The sequence below is a fragment of the Limanda limanda genome, chromosome 17, assembly GCF_963576545.1.
Source record: "Limanda limanda chromosome 17, fLimLim1.1, whole genome shotgun sequence".
Lineage (NCBI taxonomy): Eukaryota > Metazoa > Chordata > Actinopteri > Pleuronectiformes > Pleuronectidae > Limanda > Limanda limanda.
In genome coordinates this window covers 17,653,078-17,677,603 of record NC_083652.1, presented here as the reverse complement: position 1 = coordinate 17,677,603, position 24,526 = coordinate 17,653,078, and the positions used below count along the sequence as shown (strand labels likewise).

At 40.6% G+C, this 24,526-nt stretch overlaps 1 protein-coding gene and 1 non-coding gene across 6 annotated transcripts; both read left to right on the top strand.

The window, feature by feature from the left end:
• The first annotated feature begins 141 nt into the window (after window positions 1-141).
• Window positions 142-23,839, top strand: LOC133022549 (transportin-2). Of its 5 annotated transcripts, XR_009683018.1 has the most exons (34): window positions 142-222; window positions 1,806-1,905; window positions 2,456-2,531; window positions 3,044-3,193; window positions 3,431-3,537; window positions 4,125-4,258; window positions 4,796-4,877; window positions 5,026-5,148; window positions 5,368-5,486; window positions 5,606-5,666; window positions 5,924-6,095; window positions 6,355-6,507; window positions 6,687-6,912; window positions 7,102-7,273; window positions 7,910-7,996; window positions 8,169-8,276; window positions 8,369-8,527; window positions 8,651-8,738; window positions 8,946-9,044; window positions 9,853-9,948; window positions 10,554-10,629; window positions 17,123-17,198; window positions 17,585-17,733; window positions 18,180-18,255; window positions 18,642-18,790; window positions 19,237-19,312; window positions 19,685-19,832; window positions 20,279-20,354; window positions 20,822-20,930; window positions 21,721-21,796; window positions 22,153-22,301; window positions 22,741-22,816; window positions 23,185-23,333; window positions 23,555-23,839. XR_009683018.1 is itself a non-coding variant. In XM_061089368.1 (25 exons), exons 2-24 carry the CDS (start codon window positions 1,807-1,809, stop codon window positions 11,953-11,955), a joined length of 2,670 nt encoding a protein of 889 aa, XP_060945351.1. In that variant the 5' UTR covers window positions 142-222; window position 1,806; the 3' UTR covers window positions 11,956-11,996; window positions 12,214-12,344. The 5 variants fall into 5 exon arrangements, 1 of the variants encoding a protein (XP_060945351.1); XR_009683019.1 differs by lacking the exon at window positions 18,642-18,790; XR_009683021.1 differs by lacking the exon at window positions 22,153-22,301.
• Window positions 4,310-4,378, top strand: LOC133023864 (small nucleolar RNA SNORD41). The gene has a single exon (XR_009683087.1). It is a non-coding gene; the product is annotated as a small nucleolar RNA SNORD41 (small nucleolar RNA).
• Window positions 23,840-24,526: the final 687 nt, after the last annotated feature.

The following is a 24,526-nucleotide window of genomic DNA, read 5'->3' as shown; positions in this document are numbered from 1 at the left end:
TCTGTGGGTTCTAAACTCATTTATGGTAATATGTAAATGTGAAGGCAAAAAAAAAAAGCGAACACGTTCTGAGATCTCGCGTAGTTAGCGAAAAGTGGGTCCCACGGAAGCCGCCATAGGTCAGTTGCAATCGGCGTGCTCATTTGAACCGGAGGAACCGCTACGAAGAAGAGGGGAAGAAGAGCGGCCCAGTCCCGAAAATCCACCTTTCAACTCGATATTGTAGGTACAGTACATCCGTGGGTCTTGTTTAGCGGCGGATCGCGTCGATTCACCCGCCCGATCGGGCTCGTTGGTCCGATAAAGCGAGTTTAAGTCACCGTTATGTAGCATTAGCCTGGCTGTTAGCATTAGCACCGTCGTCAGACACTGGCCGGGCGACTTAGCGGCTAACACCAGCTTGCGAAAACGTGTTCCCCGGGTTTACGGCTTCTCTTTGGCTGCCAGAGTTATTTTAACCACGATGTCGCACACGAGTACTCGGGTGGTATCTTTCTCTAACAGGATTCCTCGGTCAGTGGCCTCATTTCGGGGAGGAAACTGTGTTTTTGCGGTGGTTTCCCGTGCCGGGCGCCCTGGAAACACCCAGGCTCAGGAGTGCAGTGCGGAGCAGGCCCGAGTGAGAAGAAGGGCAACTCCGCCGGTTGTAAAGTCCACAAAACGTGACGTAATAAACCGATGAATTATGAGATATAACTACGGGGAAGTGTGAATGGCAGCCGAAGTGGAGTTAGCGGGGAAACTATCTGGGTTGTTCGCCCGGAGCCGGGTTTGTGTCGATGACTGGTTTCCTCCGTCGAGGTTGTTTCTGCTCAAACTTCACTCGAGGACATTTATCCCCCAACTACCGAGAAAGGGGGGGACGGACTTAAACGCTTCTCGGCTAAACTTGCCCCACTTTCCGTCCAACCACGGGTGGACACGACCCCCTCTCCCCACGCCAGGGCCGTGCTCAGTCGTGACGGGGTCGGCCCCACGTGCTCCGCAGCTCCGGGTTTGGACGTGGGGGTGGGGGCCGGATTAACTCTGCACTGGTTAAGCCGGTTCACGGAGATTCCAGCCGGTCGTCTTAACTAATGTCCTCGTTTTTGTACCACAAGCCAATTCCCCCCCAACCCCAAACTGTGGTGGAACCTTTGTGCTCCCTCGTCTGAACACATGCTGCCTCTGGCCTGCTCCCTTTGCCCCCCGGCCATTCGGCACATGGGTTGAAAAAAGAAAAACTCAACTTATCTAACTTTGACAAAAGGCCATTTTAGCAATGCACTGCGGGGACTGGTTGGAAAAAGGCCTCCCAGTTATTACCAAAGATATTTCAAACTTTATAACCTCCCATAAAAGAAGGCGAAGTGCAAAGTTCATTACAAAGTTAAAAAGGTACGACAATAAAACAGCAATACACAATATATCGTAACTACTAATACTAACGATAATACAACATAATCATCTGGAATATTAACGAATCTCAATGTACAAGCGCAAGAAAACAGCAATACACAATATATCATAACTACTTATACTAACGATATTAGCACATAATCGGCTGGAATAATAACGAATCTCAATGTACAAGCGTGTCAGATTTTCCTCCTGTTTATATTCTGTAATTCAATTTTAATTATGCCTTTTAGATTTCCTAACCTTACATGTGGCCTCTGGAGATGATGCATTCAAAAAAACATCTGATTACCCCTGATGGTGTTTGTATTCATACTGTCTGATCCGGAGACCACTTGTTAATGTATGTAAATTAACAAACGGGCCCAATTGAGTGTGTGGATTCATTTGTTCTTCTTGTCTTTCAGGATGGAGTGGCAGCCAGATGAGCAGGGACTTCAACAGGTCCTCCAACTGCTCAAAGACTCGCAGTCGCCTAACACAGTCACGCAGAGAGCTGTCCAACAAGTATCCTACTACAGCGTGGCCGGGCGGTCTCAAGAGATGTTTTACTAGTTTGTGAAGTGTTAATGCCGATGCAGTGTTGACCTGTGCTTGCAGAGTACAGTCCACAGGTTGAGGATTTTTTTCTGTGGGTGCCCAGGAGTTATATATTCCATTGGCCACTGTGTTGCATTTACATGAATAATAAATCATAGGTCAGGATCCTCACCTGTGTCTGCACCAGATTTGACCTGTTCATACATATAACAATCAATGTAAGACTTATTAATTTCATCGTGATCTCTGCATTATTTCTTTAGGAATTCACAAAAGTGAAAATAACCTGTCCTGGTGGAGGTAATAAAAATTCCACAAAAGTCTTTAGTTGACTGAAAATCGACTTATGCAAATAGAAAAATATTGTGGGAAACTGCAGATTACATGTACAGACAAACATTGTTCTTCATCCTTTTCCCAGTGTGCAACTGAAAAACAAGAGTTGGCATAGAGAACAAAAGTTGGATTGTTGAAGTTGAAAGTTCTACAGTGAAAAAGTCCTTAACTTTCATGACAGAAACTTGAACAACTCAACCAGTTCCCCGACTTCAACAACTATCTCATCTTTGTCCTCACACGCCTCAAAACTGAAGGTGAGTAGCCAAACCTGTTTAGCCCCTCCAAATGTGTCTGATCTATGCAGCCACTGACTGAGGGATGATGCTGGAGGGGTAAAGGGTGACAATCACATATTGTTGAATAGTATAATTTACATAAATTTGGCTAAGAGCTGATCCAACCTCTCAACCCTTTCCATTCATACGGTGTCAGTATGTATCCTATATAACATATCTTCTCAGTCAATCAGAATAAACTGTATTAATGGTCCAAAACAAAATAATAAACATTTACACAAGCAAAAATAAATGTTGGTGATTAGAGGAAATGTGTAGTTGCATGATTACATTGCCTACTATTCCACATAATGAATCGTACATATTTTAAAACAGGAAAGGGGAACATTAGAGTTGTTAAAAGTAATCAATAGTTCATTACCCTGAATTGTTTGAAATTGTATCTAAACAAGAAAATCTAATATCGGGACATCCTTTCAAGATACACATTGATTGACATATTTCCTCTTTATTTTGCACCTTCTGTTCAGATGAGCCAACTCGCTCTCTGAGTGGGCTGATTCTGAAGAACAATGTTAAAGCCCACTACCAGAATTTCCCCCCGACTGTTGCTGAATTCATCAAGCAGGAATGTCTCAACAACATCGGCGACCCATCGCCGCTCATTCGTGCCACCATTGGTGAGTTTGTATTTATTGTCGTCGATGTGTGTAGTGAATGCTACACTCCATCACCCCAAGTGCTCCTTATCTGTTTCCACCTGGAGATGATTACAATTAAATCACCTGAGTATCTGTGAAGGTATTTGTATTCATACTGTCTGATCCAGAGCTGCTGCAAAGAAAACTGCTTGTCATCCTTTTAATTATGATTCTATCTGAAGTTGGATTTCTTGTGCCCAACCTTTTCACCTCTAGGCATCCTCATCACTACTATTGCCTCCAAGGGAGAGCTACAGACGTGGCCTGAACTACTGCCACAGCTCTGCAACTTGCTCAACTCGGAAGACTACAACACCTGCGAGGTTTGCACTTACCTTAATATATGATTATTCTTTTATTTTTGCAGTGGAAAAAAAACACTGACACTTACTTCAAAGCCTTGCGCATCCATAGAGGTGTAATAACTTATTCTGGAAGATGAGATCTGTGCCCAGGTTGAATGTGTGGGTCGAGTCATGCAGAGAATTACATGAGGTTCCCAAACTCAAACTTTTTTTTATATGGAGTATGTATGTATGTACAAGTAACTAATAAAGAGAATGGTCAGACATTAGTGATAGAAGAGCACATCTCACTGTTAATAAGACATGACTCAGTTTCATGATTGTGCTACAATCAAAGAAATCCTTTTAATTTTTAAAATGAGAATTGAAATTATTAGTTGAATCTCTGAACGACCAATACTAAGTGTGAGAATACTCTTGTTTAGATAAATCTTAAGCCTTTGTAACTACCCAATTTCTTTGAAAACTATGGTGTAATTGATGTCTGCAGTAAATTCAGTGCTCATGCTCACGTTTGATTTTCTGATGCAGTCTCATTCTCTCCTCTGTGTCCCTGTATGTTTGCGTTTGATTTGACAGCCTCTCTATGTATGTCCGTGTCTCAGGGCTCGTTTGGAGCACTGCAGAAGATCTGCGAGGACTCGTCTGAGCTGCTGGACAGCGACGCTCTGAACAGACCCCTCAACATCATGATACCTAAGTTCCTTCAGTTCTTCAAGCACTGCAGCCCCAAAATCAGGTACAGGACAGAAAACGGGAGTCATTTCTCAGTGTAGTCTGCTGTTAACAACTGGGCGTGAAGATAAAACCAACATCTGACTTACAGTGAAGGTGTTTGTATTCATACTGTCTGACCCAGATATTTCACGTTTACCCCTTTCACTGAAAAAATATTATTTAGTAAGAGTTGTATTGATTCCTAGCAGGATTTGGTCAATGATGCACTGTATGTGATATTTTATCCATTCAGAAAGAATGAAGCATTAATTGAGCCTCACTGATGCTAGTTCGTCATTTTGGCCACATTGAAATTGATTTTAGTTTCTAACGAGCTTTTTAAAAAAAAATTCTACAAAGAAATGTATCCCTACATCTTTTCACCCACAGTGTTCTACCTTGTTTCATTTATTTTTATGAAATATAAACTACAATGTGTAAAATTAAATTGTCCAACTTTCCCTGTTTAAAGTAAATATTTGTAATGACCAATTTTTTTAAAAGAACGGTTGAAAAACACGGTCCACTGGATTGATCAAATTCTCTGTCATCCCTTCAGGTCCCATGCCATCGCCTGCGTGAACCAGTTCATCATTGGGAGAGCTCAGGCCCTAATGGACAACGTAGATACTTTCATAGAGGTAAGCTGAGTTGGAAAAATGACATCAATCGGGTTGTTCTTGAATAATATATTAGAACTTTTTTTTTAATTTCCCTTGTCCGTACACTCCAGCACCAATCTCTCACATTAAATATCTTTCTCGTCGTGTTCCTTCTCTCCTCCTCTAGAGCCTTTTTGCGCTGGCAGCAGACGAGGACTCAGAGGTTCGAAAGAATGTGTGCCGAGCCCTGGTCATGCTACTGGAGGTCCGCATCGACCGCCTCATCCCCCACATGCACAGCATCATCCAGGTAAGCTCAGCTGCGCACTCTTTGTACTTCCACGTAAAAAGTCTTTTGGCATCTGGACATGATGACAATCCCAGCTCATTGATTTATAATGATACCTTATGTTCCTAAAATATCTGATCCAGATTTACCAGTTGTCTCTGCAAACTGTCCCTGGTATTTTTCTCTTTTCCCACTGTTATCAATGAGTCCGAAACATGGGGTTTTCTTCATCTCTTACAGTACATGCTGCAGCGGACCCAGGACCCCGATGAGAATGTGTCCCTTGAGGCCTGCGAATTTTGGTTAACTCTAGCTGAGCAGCCCATCTGTAAGGAGATGCTGTCTGGACACCTTGTGCAGTAAGTAGAACTTCTGTCCATGATTAAGATGATTTAATTTGATAAATAACCAACGCATAAACTTTTTTCTACAGTTTATTCCAAAACTAATCTTTATTCTTCCCTCCCTTTAAATATAGACTGATACCAATCTTGGTGAATGGGATGAAGTACTCGGAGATCGACATTATACTGTTAAAGGTGAGCTCTCTTTTTGTTCTTGCCCCGCTATACAACACCTGCCGAAATATGCCATTCCCTCTTTGACTGAAAGCCAGTCTCATAGTTATTAATTATTATTAACTCATAGTAAATAATTTGAGATGGAAATTCCAAAACAAATACATCGTTCAATAAGGAAGATGATTTAGAACCGGCCCTAGTGCAGTTTGAAATCAGTGTCTACGTATGATGAAGGTGCCGTGCAGCTGAAGTAGAAATTGTGTGCGTCTGTCCAGGGTGATGTGGAGGAGGACGAAGCAGTACCAGACAGCGATCAGGACATCAAGCCCCGGTTCCACAAGTCCCGCACTGTCACCTTGCAGCACGAAGGGGGGGAGGGAGAGGAGAATGAGGACATTGAAGATGACGATGACGACGATGACGACACACTGTCGGACTGGAACCTGCGTAAGTCAAGGACAAATAAAGCTACAGTGATGCTCTCTTTAAACCTTTTTTGTTTAAACCGAGTCTAAATTCATCTCCTATACTTTGCATATCATAACAAGCTTTTTCATCTATCTTTCTCTAGGTTTTACACACATTTTAATTTAAGTAGAAACTTCCCCAAGATGTTTCGTAGTTTTAACCATCGGATGTTGCCTTGAGAGCAGTTTGAAGAAAACATCCGCTCAATGTTGTTAAAGAGGTTTTCTATTGGGTGTAGGAAAGTGTTCTGCTGCAGCCCTGGATGTGCTGGCCAATGTGTTCCGTGACGACCTGCTGCCACACCTCCTTCCCCTCCTGAAAGGCCTGCTTTTCCACCCTGACTGGGTCGTCAAAGAGTCTGGCATCCTGGTGCTCGGGGCCATTGCTGAGGGTAAGGCTCCACACATTATCATCCAAACATGCATGTGCTATCTTTAAGGTTGCTAGTAAACAAATGGCTCTTACAAAAATCTAACTATTCAGAAAAACAAAATTAGGTAGAATCATGCAACTACAGTAATATGTCTGCGATAAAACACATGACAATAATTGCCTCTTCCTATGGCTCAGGCTGCATGCAGGGCATGGTGCCCTACCTGCCGGAGTTGATCCCCCACCTCATCCAGTGTCTTTGCGACAAGAAGGCCCTGGTGCGTTCCATTGCCTGTTGGACCCTGAGTCGCTATGCACATTGGGTGGTCTCCCAGCCCCCCGATTCCTTCCTCAAACCCCTCATGACAGAGCTTCTGAAACGCATTCTGGATGGCAACAAGAGGGTGCAAGAGGCTGCCTGCAGGTGAGCTGCTTCACACTCCTTGTGCTCTTCGTATTTGGATTGGATGAAAATAACAGCTCATTGACAAACAATGATACACTTTGTTCCCATATTGTTCTCTGATCCACATCCTGCATGTATTGCTCCTGGACCAGTTAAATTAGATGACAGGATTCAATACTAATGTCCTCCATCTTGATTTTCTCTTAGCGCGTTTGCCACCCTAGAGGAGGAGGCATGTACGGAGCTGGTTCCCTACCTGAGCTTCATCCTGGACACGCTGGTCTTTGCCTTCGGGAAGTACCAGCACAAGAATCTCCTCATCCTCTACGATGCCATAGGAACTCTGGCAGACTCAGTGGGTCACCACCTCAATCAGCCTGTAAGTTCCTGTGCAAAACATCTGGGAAAGGTCTTAAATCAAGTTTAGAATTGGGGCATCATTTGGGGAAATTTACTTAATTGTCGAAGAGTTGGATGAGCAGATTGATACGACTGATACTTGCCTTACGCTTTGGTTTTCTGTAAATTACATAAATAATAATTAGAGACATGTTTTATAACTATTAACCTTATCTTAGTTCTCTGTCTACTGCTGCCTTGCCACACTCCGTGATGATCACTCATCAGACATTCGAAATCTGAATACATGTTGCGGATGATTTTTGATTCTGAGAAGTGTGGCTAGTGTTTTGTGGTTATAGGAAGGAAGGCAATTTGTTTCTACACAATTTTCCCACTCAAGACAGTGTAGATGCCAATTCGGCAGCACTCGTGCGAGTTGATCAGCCGATAACTGACCTATCATTGACTTACAGTTTTGACTAAATGATATTCCCAATGACACAGGACAGGTTTAATGGAGATTTAACAATAAAAATGGTATGAAGTTATTCAAAGGTGGTTGTTGGTTTCCAGTCTCGCTAAAGTCTTTGCTACAGTTTTTCATTTCTTACCATTTCATTAAGAAGTAAATAAGAATGGCAGAGCGATCTAATCACTTCCTTTCATTTCTCAGGAGTATATTCAGAAGTTGATGCCCCCCCTTATTGCCAAGTGGAATGAGCTGAAGGATGAGGACAAGGATCTTTTCCCACTATTAGAGGTGAGCATTTAGTTATTTAACAGTCACAGTCCGATTACACAAATAACAAAGGATCATGGTAAAGGGTGAATCATCTAATGCATGAAGAGTGTCACCTGACCAAAAATATATTTGAATCCCTTTGGGTATTTGGCTGCCTTCATGTAATTTTTCATCTTTGTGTTTCTTCCAGTGTTTATCATCGGTAGCCACTGCTCTGCAGAGCGGCTTTTTGCCTTACTGTGAGCCTGTCTACCAGCGCTGTGTCACTCTAGTCCAGAAGACACTAGCTCAGGCTATGGTGAGATCATGCGCATAGTAAATAGGTTGTGCATTTTTTCTTCTCGAGACTTGAAGGAGAGACATTGAACCTTTTTTGTCGTGTCTGCACAGATGTACAACCAGCATCCAGACCAGTACGAGGCTCCTGACAAAGATTTTATGATCGTTGCCTTGGATCTGCTGAGTGGCCTAGCTGAGGGTTTGGGGGGGAATGTGGAACAGCTGGTTTCCCGCTCCAACATTATGACTCTCCTTTTCCAGTGCATGCAGGTATAACAGCGTGTTTTCCTTATTTGTTGCCATGTTTTTCTGACGGATACAAAAAAATGCAAGCAAAGGTATGCATCAGGTAACACATAGTATAAAACATGTGGTGTGTTTTTTTTTGTGCAGGACACAATGCCTGAAGTGAGGCAAAGCTCGTTTGCTCTGTTGGGTGATCTAACTAAAGCCTGCTTTGTCCATGTGAAGCCTTGTATCGGTGAGTGTGCTTCACCTCCGCATTGAGCAATTTATTGCATCACCTCTCCTGTACTGTCTGGGGGAGCACTCAGATCTGATTGATTGTTTCACCTGTTAATATTAAACCGTAGATGGTGCAGTGGCTTCACAGATGGGAGGTTGTAAAATAGTTGAATTGGGTGTAAGTGACTGTGTTGTAAGCAGTGTGTTTGTGTTCTCCCTCCAGCTGAGTTCATGCCGATCTTGGGGCTCAACCTGAACCCAGAATTCATCTCTGTGTGTAACAACGCCACCTGGGCCATTGGTGAGATCGCCATGCAAATGGGTGAGAAAGCAGGTCACACGTTTTATCTTTTTGTTTTGTTTTTTAACAAATGGTTGCCTTCACTGAATACAAGTGCCAATTATCTGGATATGACGACACACCCAGCTCATTGACACACAGTGATACATTATGTTCCTATTAGTCTGATCCAGATGTTGCACTTGTCGTATGGCTCGCACTTAAAGGGTCCGTGTTTGCTATATTTATCTTTTATACAGATTTGCTTGTGACCTAACAGATGACCTTCAGGTCTTTAATACATTAGAATATTAGACATCTAGGTCTTACGTTAAATTAACACTACTTGCTTGTGTGTGACCCAACAAATGCAACTTGGTCAGCAGGTCTGTGCATACAGCACTGCCTCCTCCTTCCGTTACTCACTAACTGTTTTTTTGGCAACTGGTAGATCTTTCTTTCAGACAATTAAAGGCATTTTTAGTTAAGGTTTCCTGAATGTGAACGTGGGTTTGTTGAAACACTAGATTCAGCCTTCTTATGCTTGTGCATTGGGTGAGCGTGTGTGTGCTCGCATGCTTTTCCGGCGTCATTGCGCGTGATCCAGTCATCCCAGTGACACTCTGTGTGGTATCCTTACAGGCACAGGTGTCAAGCAGCAAACAGGGGATTGTCCAGGTGAGCGTAGGGACACCTGCGAACCAGTCGTCTTTTTCGACCAAAGAGTGCAAAAATCTAAATAATTTTCCTGTCAGATGTGTTGAAATTCGCTGCAAAATGATTGGCTGAAGTTCAAACTATTCAGGTCATGTCACTAATGATATGCTCTATCCCTGTTGTGTGTATCTAGGTGCGGAGATGCAGCCGTATGTGGGCATGGTCCTGCCAAACTTAGTAGAGATCATCAATAGACCCAACACACCCAAGACTCTGTTGGAAAACACAGGTACAAATCAGGGTTTCTGGGGGTCTTAAAGGTCTAACATGTAATTATCTGAATTCAAGGCCTTCAGGTCTCCATTAAAATGTTTGACATTATGTCTGAACGTTAAATTAACACTATTTCGTTTACACTTAAAATGTTGGTTTTTAAGTCATTTTTTTATTTTGTCTTGTATGGTTGCCTTCACTGAATACAAGTGCCAATTATCTGGAAATGATGAAACACCCAGCTCATTGACATACAATGATACATTTTGTTCCTATTAGTTTGATCCAGATGTTGCACTTGTCATATGGCTCGTACTTAAAGGCTCCGTGTCTGCTATATTTATCTTTTATACAGATTTGCTTATGTGTGACCTAACAAATGTCCTTCAGGTCTATATTACATTAGAATATTAGACATCTAGGTCTTAACGTTAAATTAACACTACTTTGGTTACACTTAAAATTATGTTTCTTAAGAGCTATTTTTTATGTAATGTTTTGGTCTTAATCTTTACTTTAAATCTGCTAAAAACCTGAGAGATGCAGAGTATCAGCTAGATGTTGTCTAATGGTCACACTCATTGATGATGTGTATTGTTTTTCTTCTCTCCCTCTGTGTAGCAATTACAATTGGCAGACTGGGTTATGTTTGTCCGCAGGAAGTGGCACCACAGTTGCAGCATTTTATAAGACCATGGTGAGTCATATCTGAATATCATATTATGAGTAAACAAACGGTGAAAAATAAATCACTTTCCTTGATAAATGCACACGTAGTCATTTAACTACTTTAACTACATTTAGTGACTTAATCAATGGATATGGAAGGAATCATTTTTAGTAGATACATTTGCCTTCAGTAAAAAAACGAGTGCCCAGTATCTGGATATTATGAAACACCCAGCTCATTGAAACACAATGATACATTTTGTTCCTATATCTTCTGATCCAGATGATGCACTCCTCATATGGGCTCAAACTCTTACAGGTTGCACAGTTCCCAATTGCCATATTCATTGTAAATAGGTTAACATGTGTGCAGGGATCAATTAAAAAAGTGTAAGATCAATAATCTATTGTGTTGTTATTGTACCCACTCTCAGGTGCACGTCGCTGAGGAATATCAGAGATAACGAGGAGAAGGACTCCGCTTTTCGGGGAATCTGTGTAATGATCGGCGTCAACCCCGCAGGAGTGGTGCAGGTGAGGGGATGTGGTATGAAGCTGTTGGGACTGCAGGGGTTGGACAGGAGAGCGCTGCTTCAGTGAGTGTTGAATTAACAAGTCTTTTCTATCCAGGACTTCATTTTCTTCTGCGACGCTGTGGCTTCGTGGGTCAGCCCCAAGGACGACCTGAGAGACATGTTTTATAAGGTGATGATGATTAACTTTAACCTGCTTTTATTAACTTATCATTTAGTCAGCAGCTCTGTCTAGTTATTTTGTAGAATTGGAGATATATACTCAAATCCCGTGCTAGCCGAGATATACAGTGAAGGAAGTACAAACTTAAATGAATTATAACTTAACTTCAATGAATGCAGAAGTAATAACTGAACTACATTAAGTGACACTCAATGGGGAAGGTAAGAATAATTTATAATGGGTATATTTGCTTTTAGTAAAAAAACGAGGACGAGTGCCCAGTATCTGGATATGATGAAACACCCAGCTCATTGACACACAATGATACATTTTGTTCCTATATCTTCTGATCCACATGGGGCACTCAAAAGCTACTAGAAATAGATTATGAATATATTAATTTATGGCCGCTGTGCCAGAAAAAAAATGCGAATTAGGTTTAGCATTCAGTTGCTTTGTTGTACCCTAAAGAGATGGAGGTGTTGTTACTTCTTGGCAACAGATTCAACGCATTCTTAAATAAATTATTTTATTTTTTGTTTTCTCCAAGATCCTTCATGGCTTCAAAGACCAGGTCGGAGAAGAGAACTGGCAGCAGTTCTCCGAGCAGTTCCCCCCTCTGTTGAAGGAGCGTCTGTCAGCCTGCTACGGCGTCTAACCCGAATTCCCCCTGGTCCACACAGGAAACAGACCTGTTAGGTATGTCCAGCAAACATCTCCAACATGTTAACCAATCCCCTGCCTTCTGGAAATGATGACACACCCAGCTCATTGACACATGATGATACATTATGTTCCTATATCTTCTGATCCAGATTCTCACACCACTTTTGACCCCTAACTTGTTTCAGTTACTAGTTGCTGTGTAACGAGATTTTAAATTTTTCATTTTCCATTCCTCTCTTTTCTTTTCCAGGTTAATGTAGGGGAGGGTAACTGGGGAACTCATTGCACTGCCCAGATCTTGGGGGGAAAACGAGCTGGAGGGATGTGACTGACCTTGACCCTCGATTCAGCGGATGGCACCTTTCCCCCGCACCCTGTGTCTCTGAGGGAGGGTGGGAGGAGGGTGGTGGGTGTGGGAGGGTAAACTGGGGATATGCATATACCTCTAGGACTAAACGCCTCACGAAATCCAAACACGCTCAAAAGTGACTTTCGCCAACAGCACCGCAGGGATCCTCGGTAGTTGAGGGCAAAATAGGGGCTGGCTTTGACCTCCCCCTCCTCAATTTGATTATTCTGTTAAGATAGATGACGGCTGGGAGGGGAGGGGGGTGGCAGATAGGTACATAATAAGGATTTATCTGAACCAGCATAGGGTGCCACAGTCCCAAATACCACAATGCACGTAGTCGGTAGAAACTCACAGATGTAGATGCGTTTGAACAGGCTCGTGCAAGAGGCTCAACAAAAACAAACATGCTTTTACTATGTAACGATGCAGGAGATGTGCACAATTATTTTCGCCTTTACGGCAAAATTGCATAAACCATTTTGTGTGCATATACATGGGTCTTATTCTCTTTTCACATGTACATTTAGCTGAATTTAATTTCCCTCCTCTTCCCTTGGTTGCTTACTTCCTGGTGACTCACATGTTCCTTTTTCTCCCTCACTTGAGGAAAAAAAGTTGCAGTAGGTCTGTCCTCTAAGGTTTTACCACCGTTGTACCAAGTTGTTGCATGACAAATGATCACCTCTGACGTGACGCATGTTTGAGTCAATGACTGTTGTTCTCTTGGATTTATTGCGTTGTCAGTGTAGGGGCGCTGCCGAAATTTGAAGTTGTCAGGTGCTTGGTTATCTTCATCCTCGCGTTCATACCCATCCCCTGAACAATGTCCACGATAGTTAAATGGAGGCTACATGTGTGTGATGACCAACTATAGGTAGATCAATACAGGAATCAGCTGGGGTCTGATGATTTGAAGAATCACCCTTCAAGTACTGTAGGCAAAGTCAAGAATCCTTTCTGCTGCTGCTTCGTTTTTAGAGAATATACAAAATCAACTTAATGAGAGCGATAAGACATCACCACCAAGAACGAATTACTGATATAAATGCACTTTTTCTTTTGTAAGAAATGTTGAATTTCACCTTTTTAAGGCATACAGTAATGAAATACTGATCTTGAGGTATAGGTTTTTTTGATAAGTAATTTTAAAAACTGTTAATGGCTTGCTAAAGTAAGCATAATGTTAAGCAATGATAAAATGACTAGGTTTGACTTGAGGCCTCTTAACATAGTTTTATAATGTAGCCCCTTCTAAGATGGATGGAATAGGATTTAAGAGGGAGAAATCTTGATTACAGTATTTTGAATTCACGTCCCAGTGCACCTGTCAATTAATACTTGTGTTATAGGATGTCCCCGACATTTTCATCACAGCTTCTTTTCTTAAACCGCAGCTGTTTGAGTCGTCAAAGCTTCTCCGTGTCATGACCATTGCATGCTTCTCGATGAGTCTTGCTCCTTTTTTAGCCATTTTGTAACGGGTCCCTTTGGAGGGATCGACTGTATAAGAGCTTTGTCAATGGCAACACAATTCACAGCTGGACTAATAAGGTACTTCTCCAGCTTGTGATCTAACAAGTGATTGTTGTTGCCATACCTTTCACCCGTTGATACTGTGTAGGATATGTCTGGGAATACACTGACCGAGTCCTAATAGTTCTCCCCTGACACTGGTAAGCTTATGTGAGAGAGTGGTGGTCTTTATCCAGCTTTATCTTTTGTCATTGTCCATAGTGGACGGTTGTAATGTAAGTGTGTATGGCTGCTTGCCTGTTGGTGTTTTACTAGAACGGTGTGTAAGCGAGTAACTGCTTAGATGTAATTTGCACCAGCCCTACTCTGAAGTGAAGCACAGGGCGTGGTTTGAGTCATGCCTGGGTTCGATGTGGCCAGTGGGAGAATCGTTTACCTGCCAATTCACACGGTTGGTCAGGGTGCTCAAAAGTCTAAGCTGAAGACTTATGGGAAATACTGAAATGGATACCTGCCCGATTTATATTTTAGAAAAAAGAATTTCCCTAAAAGTGACTGGTTGTGTATTTTAATAAATCAGCATTAACGTTGGATTTTTCCTCAACAAATGAAACGGATCTTCGATTTTTTTTTTTTTTGTTGAAGCGCACATGTTGCAGAAGTTGATGCAGCAGCGTTTCCATTCGTGACCACTTTTCTAAGCCGTAATGCCCCTTTAGGCTGAATACTGACGGGCGACTCTAGGTTTAACTGGTAGGCGAGTGTTTTGACGTGAGGTGGCCACTCTTTCATCAGGGGCAGGCCAGATGCTCCTGTGCCACAAAGAATTGGAGAAAAAGGCTTTACCTCTCCTCACTATGTTGTGATACACTACGCTACAGAATAAAATTTAAATGCAAGTTTGTCCACAGGTTATTTTTAGTTTCTTTTTCTTTCTTTTTTTACTTTTTTTTTTATTTTGATGTGTATGTGACCGTTAAGTTTTATTTATTTATTTTTTTTATTTTTGTGCTCCAGTGCACAAATTGTTTTGGACTTTAAAAGTTTTTTTTTTGTTCTTTTTATTTAAAGAATAATTTGTTTTCGTTGTTTTATAGCGGACCATTTGTTTATATCAAATTTGATGTGGTCGGACTGAAGGCGAGTCGGTGCTTGGTGCATACCTTAGGGAAGAATGTGGAAAACTTAATTCATAACTTGTTTCAATCTCATATAAAGGCTGGCAATTGAATTTGATGTAGTACCATTTTTTGCTGAACTGTGGTGCAGGTGGGATATATCCCTTTTTATTTAATTTTTGTGAATAGGGGAAAATAAACGTTTTTTTTCTATTAAACCTTGAGTGATTGAGTCATTTGTTTGGATTCGGAGAAATATTCTTGAGCTTTCAAAATTTTAAATGTCAGCTGATGTCTTTGCGACAAGAAGGCCCTGGTGCGCTCCATTAACCTGTTGGACCCTGAGTCACTATGCACATTGGGTGGTCTCCCAGCCCCCCGATAATTTCTTCGAACCCCTCATGACAGCTTTTGAAACGCATCCTGAACGGCAACAAGAGGCTGCCTGCAGGTGAGCTCCTTCACACTCCTAGTTATTTTCATATGTGGATACGTTGCAAAACAATCTTATAGAGGTTTTTCCTCTTGTGTCTAGGAAAGTGTTCTGCTGCAGACCTGGATGTGCTGGCCAATGTGTTCTGTGATGACCTGCTGCCACACCTCCTTCCCCTCCTGAAAGGCCTGCTTTTCCACCCTGACTGGGTCGTCAAGGAGTCTGGCATCCTAGTGCCCGAGGCCATTGCTGAGGGTAAGTCTCAGTGAATAATAGCTCTGACAGAAGAGACTAGATGTTGTTACTGCTCAGTTTTTATGGAGTGATCATTGCATATTTTATCGACTCATTAGTGGGTTAAATCTCAGCTCATTGACAAACAATGATACACTTTGTTCCCATATTGTTCTCTGATCATCCTGCATTTGTTGCTCCTTGACCCGTAGAACTAGCTGACAGGATTCAATACTAATGTCCTCCATCTTGGTTTTCTCTTAGCCCGTTTGCTACCCTAGAGGAGGAGGCATGTACGGAGCTGGTTCCCTACCTGAGATTCATCCTGGACACGCTGGTCTTTGCCTTCTGGAAGTACCAGCACAAGAATCTAAGTAAGTGCCTGTGCAAAAAATTCTGGGAAAGCTCTTATTTCTTCTATTTGTTAAAAGGGGTTGGAGGTCTAAGTTGGCCCCTATTGGAGCAGTAGTGAGAAAAATGAGTTTAGAATGGGACATCATTTTGGGAAATTTACTTAATTAGCCAATAGTTAGATGAGAAGATTGATACCACTGATACTTGTTTTACGCTTTCGTTTTCTGTAAATTACACAAACAATATATAATAGTATTTAGTGTGAGTCCCTTGACCTGAGAGACATGTTTTATAACGATAAACCTTATCTTAGTTCTAGATGTCTACTGCTGCCTCGCCACACTCCGTGATGATCACTCATCAGACATTCGAAATCTGAATACATGTTGCGGATGATTTTTGATTCTGAGAAGTGTGGCTAGTGTTTTCCAGTCTCGCTAAAGTCTTTTCTTACCATTTCATGAAGAAGTAAATAAGAACGGCAGAGAGATCTAATCACTTTCTTTCATTTCTCAGGAGTTTATTCAGAAGTTGATGCCCCCCCTTATTGCCAAGCGGAATGAGCTGAAGGATGAGGACAAGGATCTTTACCCACTGCTTGAGGTGAGCATTTCGTTTAACAGTCACAGTCCGATTACACAACCAACAAAGGATCATGGTAAAGGGTGAATCATCTGACTGCATGAAGAGTTACCTCACCAAAAAGAAATTTTTATCCCTTTGGGTATTTGACTGCCTTAAAATATTTTAAAATAGATATATTTGCCTTCAGTAAAAACGAGTGCCCACTATCTGGATATGATGACACACCCAGCTCATTGACACACAATGATACATTATGTTCCTATTAGTCTGATCCAGATGTTGCACTTGTCATATGGCTCGTACTTAAAGGCTCCGTGTCTGCTATATGTATCTTTTATACAGATTTGCTTTTGTGTGACCTAACAAATGACCTTCAGGTCTATAATACATTAGAATATTAGACATCTAGGTCTTACATTAAATAAACACTACTTTGGTTACACTTAAAATGATGTTTCTTAAAAGTAATTATTTTATGTTAATGTTTTGGTCTTAATCTTTACTTTAAATCTGCTAAATACCTGAGAGATGCAGAGTATCAGCTAGATGTTGTCTAATGGTCACACTCGTTAGTTGACGTGTATTGTTTTTCTTTTCTCCCTCTGTGCAGCAATTACAATTGGCAGACTGGGTTATGTTTGTCCGCAGGAAGTGGCACCACAGTTGCAGCATTTTATAAGACCATGGTGAGTCATATCTGAATATCATATTCTGGATAAACAAACGGTGAAAAATAAATCACTTTCTTTGATAAATGCATAAGTAGTAATTTAACTGATTTAACCACATTAAGTGACTGAATCAATGGGTAACGATTAAGGAAGGAATCATTTTTAATAGATATATTTGCCTTCAGTAAAAACGAGTGCCCACTATCTGGATATGATGAAACACCCAGCTCATTGAAACACAATGATACATTTTGTTCCTATATCTTCTGATCCAGATGATGCACTCCTCATATGGGCTCGTACTTAAAGGCTCCGTGTTTGGGATTGAGGTGTTGTTACTTCCTGGCAACGGATTCAATTCAACCTTAAATAAATTCTATTATTTTTTTATATTCTCCAAGATCCTTCATGGCTTCAAAGACCAGGTTGGAGAAGATAACTGGCAGCAGTTCTCCGAGCAGTTCCCCCCTCTGTTGAAGGAGCGTCTGTCAGCCTGCTACGGCGTCTAACCCGAGTTCCCCTTGGTCCACACAGGAAACAGACCTGTTAGGTATGTCCAGCAAACATCTCCAACATGTTAACCAATCCCCTGCCTTCTGGAAATGATGACACACCCAGCTCATTGACACACAATGATACATTATGTTTTCCTATTAGTCTGATCCAGATGTTGCACTTGTCATATGGCTCGTACTTAAAGGCTCCGTGTTTGCTATATTTATCTTGTATACAGATTTGCTTGTGACTTCACAAATGTCCTTCAGTTCTATAATGCATTAGAATATTAGACATCTAGGTCTTACATTAAATTAACACTACTTTGGTTACACTTAAAATTATGTTTCTTAAGAGTTATTTTTTTATGTAATGTTTTGGTCTTAATCTTTACTTTAAATCTGCTTAAAAACCTGAGAGATGCAGAGTATCAGCTAGATGTTGTCTAATGGTCACACTCATTAGTTGACGTGTATTGTTTTCTTTTCTCCCTCTGTGCAGCAATTACAATTGGCAGACTGGGTAATGTTTGTCCGCAGGAAGTGGCACCACAGTTGCAGCATTTTATAAGACCATGGTGAGTCATATCTGAATATCATATTCTGAATAAACAAACGGTGAAAAATAAATCACTTTCTTTGATAAATGCATAAGTAGTAATTTAACTGATTTAACCACATTAAGTGACTGAATCAATGGGTAACGATTAAGGAAGGAATCATTTTTAATAGATATATTTGCCTTCAGTAAAAACGAGTGCCCACTATCTGGATATGATGAAACACCCAGCTCATTGAAACACAATGATACATTTTGTTCCTATATCTTCTGATCCAGATGATGCACTCCTCATATGGGCTCGTACTTAAAGGCTCCGTGTTTGGGATTGAGGTGTTGTTACTTCTAGGCAACGGATTCAATTCAACCTTAAATAAATTCTATTATTTTTTTATATTCTCCAAGATCCTTCATGACTTCAAAGACCAGGTTGGAGAAGATAACTGGCAGCAGTTCTCTGAGCAGTTCCCCCCTCTGTTGAAGGAGCGTCTGTCAGCCTGCTACGGCGTCTAACCCGAGTTCCCCTTGGTCCACACAGGAAACAGACCTGTTAGGTATGTCCAGCAAACATCTCCAACATGTTAACCAATCCCCTGCCTTCTGGAAATGATGACACACCCAGCTCATTGACACACAATGATACATTATGTTTTCCTATTAGTCTGATCCAGATGTTGCACTTGTCATATGGCTCGTACTTAAAGGCTCCGTGTTTGCTATATTTATCTTGGATACAGATTTGCTTATGACCTCACAAATGGCCTTCAGTTCTATAATGCATTAGAATATTAGACATCTAGGTCTTACATTAAATTAACACTACTTTGGTTACACTTAAAATTATGTTTCTTAAGAGTTATTTTTTTATGTAATGTTTTGGTCTTAATCTTTACTTCAAATCTGCTTAAAAACCTGAGAGATGCAGAGTATCAGCTAGATGTTGTCTAATGGTCACACTCATTAGTTGACGTGTATTGTTTTCCTTTCTCCCTCTGTGCAGCAATTACAATTGGCAGACTGGGTTATGTTTGTCCGCAGGAAGTGGCACCACAGTTGCAGCATTTTATAAGACCATGGTGAGTCATTTCTGAATATCATATTCTGGATAAACAAATGCTGAAAAATATATTTTTTGATAAATGCATAAGTGGTAATTTAACTACTTAAACTACATTAAGTGGCAATCAGTGAGTAAGGAAGAAATCATTTTTAATAGATGTATTTGCCTTCAGAAAAAAACGAGTGCCCACTATCTGGATATGATGAAACACCCAGCTCATTGAAACACAATGATACATTTTGTTCCTATATCTTCTGATCCAGATGATGCACTCCTCATATGGCTCGTACCTAAAGGCTCCGTGTTTTAGATGGAGGTGTTGATACTTCTAGGCAACAGATTCAATTCAACCTTAAATAATTTCTTCTTTTTTTTTTTATTCTCCAAGATCCTTCAAGGCTTCAAGACCAGGTTGGAGAAGAGAACTGGCAGCAGTTCTCCGAGCAGTTCCCCCCTCTGTTGAAGGAGAGTCTGTCGGCCTGCTACGGCGTCTAACCCGAATTCCCCCTGGTCCACACAGGAAACAGACCTGTTAGGTATGTCCAGCAAACATCTCTAACATGTTAACCAATCCCCTGCCTTCTGGAAATGATGACACACCCAGCTCATTGACACACAATGATACATTATGTTTTCCTATTAGTCTGATCCAGGTGTTGCACTTGTCATATGGCTCGTACTTAAAGGCTCCGTGTTTGCTATATTTATCTTGTATACAGATTTGCTTGTGACCTAACAAATGGCCTTCAGGTCTATAATGCATTTGAATATTAGACATCTAGGTCTTACATTAAATTAACACTACTTCGGTTACACTTAAAATTATGTTTCTTAAGAGTTATTTTTGAATGTAATGTTTCGGTCTTAATCTTAACTTTAAATCTGCTTAAAAACCTGAGAGATGCAGAGTATCAGCTAGCTGTTGTCTAATGGTCACACTCATAGTTGACGTGCATTGTTTTTCTTTTCTCCCTCTGTGCAGCAATTACAATTGGCAGACTGGGTAATGTTTGTCCGCAGGAAGTGGCACCACAGTTGCAGCATTTTAGAAGACCATGGTGAGTCATTTCTGAATATCATATTCTGGATAAACAAATGCTGAAAAATATATTCAGCATTACGAGTGCCCAGTATCTGGATATGATGAAACACCCAGCTCATTGACACACAATGATACATTATGTTTTCCTATTAGTCTGATCCAGATGTTGCACTTGTCATATGGCTCGTACTTAAAGGCTCCGTGTTTGCTATATTTATCTTGTATACAGATTTGCTTGTGACCTCACAAATGGCCTTCAGTTCTATAATGCATTAGAATATTAGACATCTAGGTCTAACATTAAATTAACACTACTTCGGTAACACTTAAAATTATGTTTCTTAAGAGTTATTTTTTTATATAATGTTTTGGTCTTAACTTTAAATCTGCTTAAAAACCTGAGATGCAGAGTATCAGCTAGATGTTGTCTAATGGTCACACTCATAGTTGACGTGTATTGTTTTCTTTTCTCCCTCTGTGCAGCAATTACAATTGGCAGACTGGGTAATGTTTGTCCGCAGGAAGTGGCACCACTGGGTAATGTTTGTCCGCAGGAAGTGGCACCACAGTTGCAGCATTTTAGAAGACCATGGTGAGTCATTTCTGAATATCATATTCTGGATAAACAAATGCTGAAAAATATATTCAGCATTACGAGTGCCCAGTATCTGGATATGATGAAACACCCAGCTCATTGACACACAATGATACATTATGTTTTCCTATTAGTCTGATCCAGATGTTGCACTTGTCATATGGCTCGTACTTAAAGGCTCCGTGTTTGCTATATTTATCTTGTATACAGATTTGCTTGTGACCTCACAAATGGCCTTCAGTTCTATAATGCATTAGAATATTAGACATTTAGGTCTAACATTAAATTAACACTACTTCGGTAGCATTTTAGAAGACCATGGTGAGTCATTTCTGAATATCATATTCTGGATAAACAAATGCTGAAAAATATATTCAGCATTACGAGTGCCCAGTATCTGGATATGATGAAACACCCAGCTCATTGACACACAATGATACATTATGTTTTCCTATTAGTCTGATCCAGATGTTGCACTTGTCATATGGCTCGTACTTAAAGGCTCCGTGTTTGCTATATTTATCTTGTATACAGATTTGCTTGTGACCTCACAAATGGCCTTCAGTTCTATAATGCATTAGAATATTAGACATCTAGGTCTAACATTAAATTAACACTACTTCGGTAACACTTAAAATTATGTTTCTTAAGAGTTATTTTTTTATATAATGTTTTGGTCTTAACTTTAAATCTGCTTAAAAACCTGAGATGCAGAGTATCAGCTAGATGTTGTCTAATGGTCACACTCATTAGTTGACGTGTTGTTTTCTTTTCTCCCTCTGTGCAGCAATTACAATTGGCAGACTGGGTTATGTTTGTCCGCAGGAAGTGGCACCACAGTTGCAGCATTTTAGAAGACCATGGTGAGTCATTTCTGAATATCATATTCTGGATAAACAAATACTGAAAAATATATCAGTTTCTTTGATAAATGCATAAGTGGTAATTTAACTACGTAATCTACATTTAGTGACACTCAATGAGTAAGGAAGAAATCATTTTAATAGATATATTTGCCTTCAGAAAAAACGAGTGCCCAGTATCTGGATATGATGAAACACCCAGCTCATTGAAACACAATGATACATTTTGTTCCTATATCTTCTGATCCAGATGATGCACTGCTCATATGGCTCGTACTTAAAGGCTCCGAGTTTGAGATGGAGGTGTTGTTACTTCAACCTTAAATAAATTCTATTCTTTTTTTGTATTCTGCAAGATCCTTCATGGCTTCAAAGACCAGGTCGGAGAAGAGAACTGGCAGCAGTTCTCTGAGCAGTTCCCCCCTCTGTTGAAGGAGCATCTGTCAGCCTGCTTAGGCTTCTCACCCGAATTCCCCCTGGTCCACTCAGGAAACAGACCTGTTAGGTATGTCCAGCAAACATCTCCAACATGTTAACCAATCCCCTGCCTTCTGGAAATGATGAAACACCCAGCTCATTGACACACAATGATACATTATGTTCCTATATCTTCTGATCCAGATGTTGCACTTGTCATATGGCTCGTGCTTAAAGGCTCCGTGTTTGCTATATTTATCTTTTATACAGATTTGCTTGTGTGACCTAAAAAATGACCTACAGGTTTCTAATATATTTGAATATCCGACCTCTAGGTCTTAACGTTAAATTAACTCTGCTTCGGTTACACTTAAAATGTTGGTTTTTAAGAGTTATGTTAATGTTTTGGTCTTAATCTTAACTTTAAATCTGCTAAAAACCTGAGAGATGCAGAGTATCTGCTAGATGTTGTCTAATTGTCACACATTAGCTGACGTGTATTGTTTTTCTTTTCTCCCTCTGTGCAGCAATTACAATTGGCAGACTGGGTTATGTTTGTCCGCAGGAAGTGTCACCACAGTTGCAGCATTTTATAAGACCATGGTGAGTCATATCTGAATATGAAATTATGAGTAACGAACAGTGAAAAATTAATCACTTTCTTTGATAAATGCATAAGTAGTAATTTAACTACATTTAGTGACTGAATCAATGGGTAAGGAAGAAATCATTTTTAATAGATATTTCTGCCTTCAGTAAAAACGAGTGCCCAGTATCTGGATATGATGAAACACCCAGCTCATTGAAACACAATGATACATTTTGTTCCTATATCTTCTGATCCAGATGATGCACTCCTCATATGGCTCGTACTTAAAGGCTCCGTGTTTGAGATGGAGGTGTTGTTGCTTCTTGGCAACAGATTCAACTCATTCTTAAATTAATTATTTTAATTTGTTTTATTCTCCAAGATCCTTCGTGGCTTCAAAGACCAGGTCGGAGAAGAGAACTGGCAGCAGTTCTCTGAGCAGTTCCCCCCTCTGTTGAAGGAGCGTCTGTCAGCCTGCTACGGCGTCTAACCCAAATTCCCCCTGGTCCACACAGGAAACAGACCTGTTAGGTATGTCCAGCAAACATCTCCAACATGTTAACCAATCCCCTGCCTTCTGGAAATGATGACACACCCAGCTCATTGACAAACGATGATACATTATGTTCCTATATCTTCTGATCCAGATTCTCACAGCACTTTTGACCCGTAACTTGTTTCTGTTTAAGTTACTAGTTGCTCTGTAACGTGATTTTAAACTTTTTATTTTCCATTCCTCTTTTCTTTTCTAGGTTAATGTAGGGGAGGGTAACTGGGGAACTCATTGCACTGCCCAGAGTGACTGGATGGACCAGGATGTGACTGACCTTGACCCTCGATTTAGCGGATGGCACCTTTCCCCCCCACCCTGTGTCTCTGAGGGAGGGTGGGAGGGTAAACTAGGGATATGCATATACCTCTAGGACTAATTGCCTCACGAAATCCAATTTTTTGCTGAACTTTGGTGCAGGTGGGATATATCCCTTTTTTTATTTAATTTGTGAATAGGGGAAAATAAAATATTTTTTTCTATTAAACCTTGAGTGATTGAGTCATTTGTTTGGATCTGTTTGTTAATCAATGTATTCAGAGAAATATTCTTGAGTTTAAGAAAATTGAAAATGTCAGCTGTATTAAACCAATGAAAGCTTGTTCAAATCGAGTTGAGCCCAGCAGATGTAGACATTTTGGCAGCTCGGGCTGAAACTAACAGAAACAACATTTCTGATACCAATATAGCTGCCAATTTGTTAAAGTTTGGCAATAATTCTTTAGCTGCTGTTATCTTTATGTGGCTGCAGGTCCTTGTACTGTATAAAATACTGTTCCATTCATGGGTTTAAATTTTCTTAAAAACACTGCAAACATTTTGTTGAAGGTGCTGAAGTTATAAATATTGCTGTTGATTGATCAAGCCTTTAAGACATAAAATATCGAGTCGCTGTTTTCCAGTTAAACCACAAATGCAATTTAAAAACATAAATAGAACCAAATGCGTACTAAGAGATCCATAAATTCTTCCCTGGAAAAATGGTGAAACTGTCATAACTACCTGTCTGGCATTGTTCAAGAAAAAAACGTCATCCCACATTTTTCTGCATCATTCGAAAATTAAATCCTTGACCAATGTTTGTATGCCTCCATGCTAGCAACACTCTGGGGGTTGTCCATCAGTTTCATCTCTGTAAACATGAAATCTCAGGAATGTTTTGAGGGAATTTCTT

Coding starts and splice junctions, on each gene's coding strand:
- LOC133022549 (XM_061089368.1), top strand. CDS start 1,807: ATGGAGTGGCAGCCAGATGAGCAGGGACTTCAACAGGTCCTCCAACTG. Junction 4,259..4,795: donor CACTGCAGCCCCAAAATCAG/GTACAGGACAGA, acceptor TCATCCCTTCAG/GTCCCATGCCATCGCCTGCG. Junction 7,274..7,909: donor GTCACCACCTCAATCAGCCT/GTAAGTTCCTGT, acceptor TTCATTTCTCAG/GAGTATATTCAGAAGTTGAT.